General features: G+C 58.9%; 1 protein-coding gene across 1 annotated transcript in view; it reads left to right on the forward strand.

Moving 5' to 3' along the window:
• Positions 1-697: 697 nt before the first annotated feature.
• SURF4 (surfeit 4) overlaps positions 698-6,952 on the forward strand; it is a gene marked incomplete in the record, with an annotated part of 10,553 nt that continues 4,298 nt past the window's right edge. The window contains 3 exon segments of the mRNA XM_027766648.1: positions 698-1,173; positions 6,041-6,227; positions 6,928-6,947. Of these exon segments, the coding sequence (XP_027622449.1) occupies positions 1,093-1,173; positions 6,041-6,227; positions 6,928-6,947 (288 nt within the window).

Genomic DNA, 6,952 nt, shown 5'->3' on the forward strand with positions numbered 1-6,952 from the left:
GGATGGAGACCGGGGGTCCCCCCTCAGGAAAGAGGACGGCCTGGCACCCCAGCTGTAGGAAGCCACCGCCTTCTTTCCCCCTTCCCAGATGTGCTGGACCCGGTGGGGTCCCTTTGACCCGACCCGCATCTTTCCCTCCCGCGGACTCTGCCCTGGGGCCGATTGACTAGTCTCCACCTGGGAGGAGGGGCAGTCCACTCCTGCCTGTCCCTTGCAGAAGTGTACAGGTGGCACTCAGTGACAGGGAAGCCGCGGGTGAGTAATTGCTGGACGGAGATGCACAGGGCCGGCCTGGAGAAGCGGGGGACAGCTGCTCCCTCCTCCTTTAGTCTGGGCAGAAAGGAGGCCGGGGATCAGAGGTGTAGTGGCCGGGGGGTCACAGCTGGACCCCTGGGCAGGGCCTTGTCCAGCCTTTTGGTGCACAGAAGTGTTTGTGGCCCTGTCAGAGTTATTCACTGTGAGGGTTAAAGTCTCAGTCTTTTGGGGCCGGTATTGAGAAATCACACCCAGAGGCCCAGCGTTGTAGGGAGGCCTGTGTGTGCCTGCGGTTTTTAGAAAGAGCAAGTGAGCGTTTCCTGACCAGTTATCATCAGCTATCAGGTCTAGGCTCCCGCCTCCCGCGTGGGCGAGGGCGTGGGCGAGGGCCAGGGCGAGCTGCGCGTGGGGGCCCTTTCCTGCGAGCTGATACTTTAAAACCAACTTGGGGGGCAACCTGTCTACCAACGCGGACCCGCTTTCCTGAAAGTCATGATTTCGTGTTTAAAGGCAATTTCTGATTGTTTCACAGAAGCAATTCGTATGGAAAGCTTTCAGGAGCCAAGTGGGCCTTTCTGTTTGTCGGTTTTTGATGACACAGTTTTCAGTGACCCGATTTTATTTCCCAAGCAGTCCCTCCCTAAGAAGACATCCTCTGAGCCCAGGGAGGAACGGGGAGCTACGCACTCTTGCCCTTCAGCCGGCGGAGCCATGGGGCTTGCCAGTGGATTTCCCAACCAAATCTAGATGAAATGTCTCCACGCAGGCCACCGCTGACTGTCGTTGGTAGACTCCTGAGAAAATCTGTGTAATGCTTTCTGCCCCTCGTGTTTCGGCATGTTGAAAGTAAAGCAGAACCTGGGACCAGGAAGGCTGGAGGCGCATGCAGGGCCGACCTCTGCGAAGCTCCCGGGGCGGGTGAGACTGCTCGGGCTCCGGGATCTGCCGTGTCCCAGCATCCAGGTAGCCCCGTCTTTGACCCTAGGCCTGTGCCCCGCACAACATACTTCCCAGGCTGGTGTCCCCTCTGGCACAATCACAGGACACCCTAGCGTGGTAACGGGGCATGCTGCCCACATTACAAAGCCCAAGCGGACAAAGACGGAGCCATCAGCCCTCCCGCGAGCAGCCTAGGGTGCTGGCCAGCATGTCAGCGGGACCCGGTGTCCCACTATGGGCAGCTTGGAGAGCCACTGCCATTCGCTGTTTAGAACCAAACCCTCCTGTGCCACAGGCAGGCCTGTGGGCAGGTGAAGGACGCAGGGCCAAAATGTTGGGGCTCCTGTGGATGAAGTCTGACCCAGGAGGGCAGGCACTTTTGTTTTAACACGTATCCACGTGGTACTGAAAGCCGCCAATATAGAAAGTGCTGAGAATCTCAGCCTCCGATGAAAGTGATCTAATTTGAAGACAAGGATCCTTGAAGTCACTGGTCAGATAATGTGGCATCCATTTTTTTCTAGTCTCCAGAAAATAAAAGCAAAAATGAGGTGATGGAACTTGACCAGAGAGTCTGGGCTGCTGAGAGCAAGTCCTGGGAGCTCTCTCCCGTCTCCCAGGCGGAGGCCCTCCAGCAGTTGCGACAGTGGCGACGGTCGGGCCCTTGCCATCACGCTTGTTGCCGTCCTGACTGTGTGAGGTTGGCTGCCACAGCCCATCTTCAGATGAGCAGGGGAGCCACGCCTGCACAGGCCCCTGGTGGTGCTGGGTCGGGTCCCTCACTGCCCACTGTCACTGCTGAGTGACTCCTGGTCTGCGGAGGCCACCTACGAGTGAAGGCAGGCCGGGCTGGTCCGGTGCGTCCCCTCTGTGAGCCTCTCTTAAGCTGCACCTCTGTCTCTCCACCCCTGGCATCAGGCTCCTTGCCCTTGGCAGCTAGGGAGAGTGTCATCTTGCTCCCAGGAAGCCAGGCCTGGAGAAACTGCTGAGGCATGCTGGCGGGGGCCAGAACCAGAATGGACTCCGTCGCAAGGCCCTGCAGCACCGCTCAGTGCAGCCTGCTCATCCTGGCTCCCGAGCTCATTTACACCTGGAAGCAGGCCATTAGTGCCTAATGCTCTCCTGATGGCTATCACCAGGGCTACAGAAAGGCCGCCCGGGGCTCCTCTCCAGTGCCAAGTGCTGGCTTGGCCTTTGTTGCAGGGTTGGGTGGCTAGGATGGCCCTGATGGACACCTGAGCCCCACCTGTAGCATGTCACATGGCTAGGTGGTTGACAGCCTCTGGCTGGCTGCCTTCAGAGCTCTTCCCTCTTGTCCCATGCCCCAGGGCTTCCTGCTCTGTCCCGAGTGGGGAGAAGACAGGGGAGCTGACTCACGCGGTTGTTCTGCTTGCCAATCTTAGGGAGGTCAAACCAGCCCCCATCTGGGGAGTGTGGTTAGTGGGGCTGCTCCCCCCAAGATGAGACAGGCCCTTTCCCCTCCTGGTGGCCTCTGTCTTCCTAGGTTGGGCTTTTTATCACACAGGCTTTGGTAAGCCATGCTATCCTGTCCAGCACAGGGTGCCTGTGTTGACGCCTTCTGCACCTCAAGGTGCAGCAGAACCTACAGAGTGGCACCCGGGGCTCCTGGGAACTGACCCTGAGTGAGGAGGGTGCTCAGTTCATCTTCTAGGAGTGCTGACTAAAGGTGGCCCCTGGCCAGGGCAGCCTCACTCCTCGATGACCAAGGAAATCTGACCTGCCCTTGCCCTGGCAGTTGGTGTTAGCCAAGAACTGCCTGCCTGTCCTGACACAACAGCGGGGCTCCTACGCAGTGAGGGGCTGCAGGGGCTGGGTGGCGGTCGTCACTGTAATCCCTGAGCTGGCTCGGTAGAGTGTAATCACGGTCCCAAGGTCCTCTTCAGTCTTGTATGGCAACAGCCTAGTACAGAGAATGCTTCGCCTTCTCTTTCTCATGGTATTCAGGTGCTGTCACCACTGAGACCAAGGTTCTCTTCCCATTGGGGAGACCCAACTGGAAACCTGGCCACCCAGGTGCGCTAACTACTGGCCCGTCTTCCTGCAGGCTGTCTAGGCCAGAGCCACCACTGTGGTCCTGTCGAGGTTCTGTGGTGGTGAAAGGACATAGCTCCCGTGAGTGGAGGGCTTTCCCACTGCGCAGAGGGGACACTGGCTTTAGGTCGCTTCCCAGAGCTGCATGATGTGGCCAGGGTTGAAGTGGATTTTGGTCTGGTCAGTAAGCATGGCTGTTCTTTTGTGATCTGTCACAGATGCTCGTGGGAGGGTGGCTGGTCCAGGGCACTCCACATCTCCTGATCTTAGACAGCAGCTCTAAACCTGGGCCCTGGGTGTAAAAGCGGCAGGGCGGCACTGGCTCTCCGTACTTCCCCCAGGGCCACAGGCTGCACCTGTGTCTCCACGTGTGCCCACGAGGCCGGTGCTGGCTGCCTGTCCCTCCATCACTCTCATTTTTTGCTCTTTAATCCTCTTGACACCCAGACATTCAAAATAGGAGTTGCGACTCACCTGGGAGGCTGTTATCTGCTGTCTCCCGCCTTGTCTCGGCTGCGCTTGGCCAGTGCGCATGTTCGGTGAGGGCCCCGGCTTGGGCGGGCATCAGCGTAGACCACAGATGCTGGCCGGGCTTGTCCGCTGTCCCTGGTGAGCGCGGTACAGGTGTAAGCCTGTCGGGGATCTCCACGGCTGTCATTTTGGGAACAAGTCTGGACTCCTCTGTCTGCCTCTCCCCTGCCTTTGGGGCCCACACTGCCCCAGGAGTCCCACTGTAGCTTCCGTGCCTTTAGGAGCCTACAGGGTTAGATGGGTGAGGGCTTTGTTGTCATCTCCCAGTGCTCTGTGTGGGGCCACACGTGGAGGTCATGACCCTGGAGCAGGGCTGTCTCTGAGTGGTCTTGTGCTCTTCCATGTGCCCATGCTGAGGGCATGGTGTCGCTGACCCCAACGCCCTAGTCTGATGCGGGTGTGAATGCACTTCACACCTGCACGTCTCCGTGCGCACTCTCCGTGGGCTCTGGAATCTGTATGCAAGTTCTTGGGACCTCTTTGTTTTCTTTTTCAAACAAGGTCTTCTCTTTCTCCTCCGCTGTTTATAAATTTTTAGGCTATTATGGTTGAAAAGAATCTGAGAACATTAATCCAGCTGTCCTCATTTGGTAGGATAGCAGAGACCCCCCAAAGAGTAACTCAGCCTGTCCCTGGTCATAGCGGCAACTGCTGGACTAGGGCAGGATGAAAACACCAGCCTTGGAGTGTCAGCCCAGACCCCCGTTCAGTCGGTTCCCTGGGGGTTAGGGCGGACAGCATCAGCAGCCGCAGCTCAGGCTCAGCTCAGGAGGTGACTGAGCTGGCCACGGCCCTGTAATCTCTCCTCCCTGTGCCCACAAGCAGCCAACCTGCTGGGGGGTGGACAAGACCAAGCCGGGCTCCACTGGTCAGGCTGAAGGTTGATCCCAGGCACTTGGCAACGGACTGGTGAGGAGGATGCTAAGGAAGTCTCTAAACTGCTCAAAACTAAGGGACAGTTTTATAGGCAGCGTCACTTACTCTAGCAATGGGCTGCAGCAGCCCTGAGGGCCCGGCAGCGACACTCACAGGTATCCCTCTGAGCTGATGGACTCCCGTGTGCCCTTTAGACTCTGCTTCCTGACACGTCACCGCCATAGCCAGGTCTGGCCTTTCTCCGAGCACCTGCCATGTCATTGTAGGGTTTCTCACTGTGTCAGTCTGAAGAGGGTGGGGAGAAAGGGCACGGGTAAACTGTGTGACATCTGTGCCTGGTGTGTCCCAGAGCACCCAGAGGCCTGGTCAAACCGTCACAGATGGCATAACGTGCGAGAATAGCAGAGCTCGGAGGGCGGAGGGCGTTGTGGCTGTCCTTTCCCTCTGCACTTCCTAGTGACTATACATTGGCATCTCAGTCCACCAGGACAGCTGTCTGGCCCGTTTGCCGGTGTGCTTTAATTTGCTTTGCGTTACGCAGGCTTTCAGAGAATCCCGGAGCTTCCTAACTGCCAACCATGCTGGTCACACTGGGTCCCAGTCGTGCACACACTTGTCCAGGTCTGACCTGAACCAGGCAGAGGGGACCCGGCCTCGCTGTCCTCTTGCTGGTCTGAGGTTTGGGGAGAACTGTGACAGGCAAGCTCACTGCTGGGTCAACCATGTGCCCCTCTAGGCCCAATACCCCAGCTCTGGAGGGGTTCTGAATGGCACCAGGGAGGTCAATTGCTCAGCCCACATGTAACCCACAAGTTGGAAGAGCTGTGGGGACCTGTGGCAGTGACAGGTGTGGGGGTGTTAACGGCACCTGGTGGGCTGAGGCCAGGGAGGCTGCTCGGCGTCCTGCAGTGCCCAGGACAACGCCAGGAGTGCTGAGGTGGAGGAGCCCAGGCCAGGGGCTCGCTAGGCTTTTCTAGGTGTTCTGCGACTCTAACTTGTTACTGCCCTTGACAGAAACTGCTGGGCTGTTGGGAAAGTCAGGACACGTTTCTGCACAGCAAAACAGAAACTAGGCTGTAACTTTTCTGACCACCCAGTAGATGCAGGTGCGTGATGACCAGCCCCACCAGCTATGCCAGCCCAGGCGAGCGGGATCACCATAGGGAGCCCTGGAGCCCGAGCTCTTGGGTCTGCCCTGACAGCCTTTGCCAGGTCATTCTCTGGGACTGAAGGCCGGTTCGCACAGGGGCCCAGCCTACTGCTCATGCTCAGGATCCCTGAGGGGGTGAGGATCCCTCTCTGCCCCAGGAAGGCAGGGCAGATGGAGCTCGCCCTCGGCAGCATCAGCTCTCCCCTGCCCCGCCTCACCCTGGGTCTGTGCCCACAGTTCCTCCGTGTGACAAAGCAGTACCTCCCGCACGTGGCACGCCTCTGCCTGATCAGCACCTTCCTGGAGGATGGCATCCGCATGTGGTTCCAGTGGGGCGAGCAGCGCGACTACATCGACAGCACCTGGGGCTGCGGCTACCTGCTAGCCTCCTCCTTCGTGTTCCTCAACCTGCTGGGGCAGCTGAGTGAGTGGCTCAGGCGCTTGTTCCTGCTGGGGGCTGTGTGTGAGCGCAGGGCTCCTGACACAGCCGTGGGCTTCCTGTTTCCCCTGCTCTTCAGCGCGGGCGGGCCAGGCTGAGAAGCTAGCTCCCTGAGCATCAAGATGAAGGCTGTCTGGTCCTGGGCTCGCGTTGGGGGCTTGACCAAACATGACGTGGTCCCCTGAGGGCCCCCAGCAGACACTGGAGGCTGGGTAGGCCCAAGAGGAGCGATGGAAGATGGGCGTCTGGAAAGGAACATGGGGTTTGGTGAACAGAAAGGGAGAGTGTGAGGTCTGCTCAAGCCCAAGTTGCTGCCGAGCTTTCTTGGGCCCCTGGGGGGCCATCGCCTGTGGCAGCTTCCCTCCCTTGCACCCGCTCACCCGTGGGGCAAGAAAGGGACTTGCACTGTACAGTCTCTACCCAGCTCCACAGCCAAGCAGTGAGTCTCTGCCTCTGAAGGCTAGCTGTCCTGGGAGGTGCTCCCTTTATCAGGGCAAGGGACCCACTTTCTAGACAGTCAGTCAGCCTGTCATGTGTGGCCTTGCCTGCTAATAAGCCTCCCAGACATTGCTCTGGCCTGGGTGGGGAGCTTGGCTGCAGCCGGACCAGAGGGCTGAGGGAGGTGGCGGTGCCATCCTCGCCTGGGACCTGCGTAGCCTCTCTAACCCTGCCTTCTCCACTCCAGCTGGCTGCGTCCTGGTGCTCAGCAG

Source organism: Tupaia chinensis, unplaced genomic scaffold (genome assembly GCF_000334495.1).
Source record: "Tupaia chinensis unplaced genomic scaffold, TupChi_1.0 Scaffold143602_1, whole genome shotgun sequence".
NCBI lineage: Eukaryota > Metazoa > Chordata > Mammalia > Scandentia > Tupaiidae > Tupaia > Tupaia belangeri.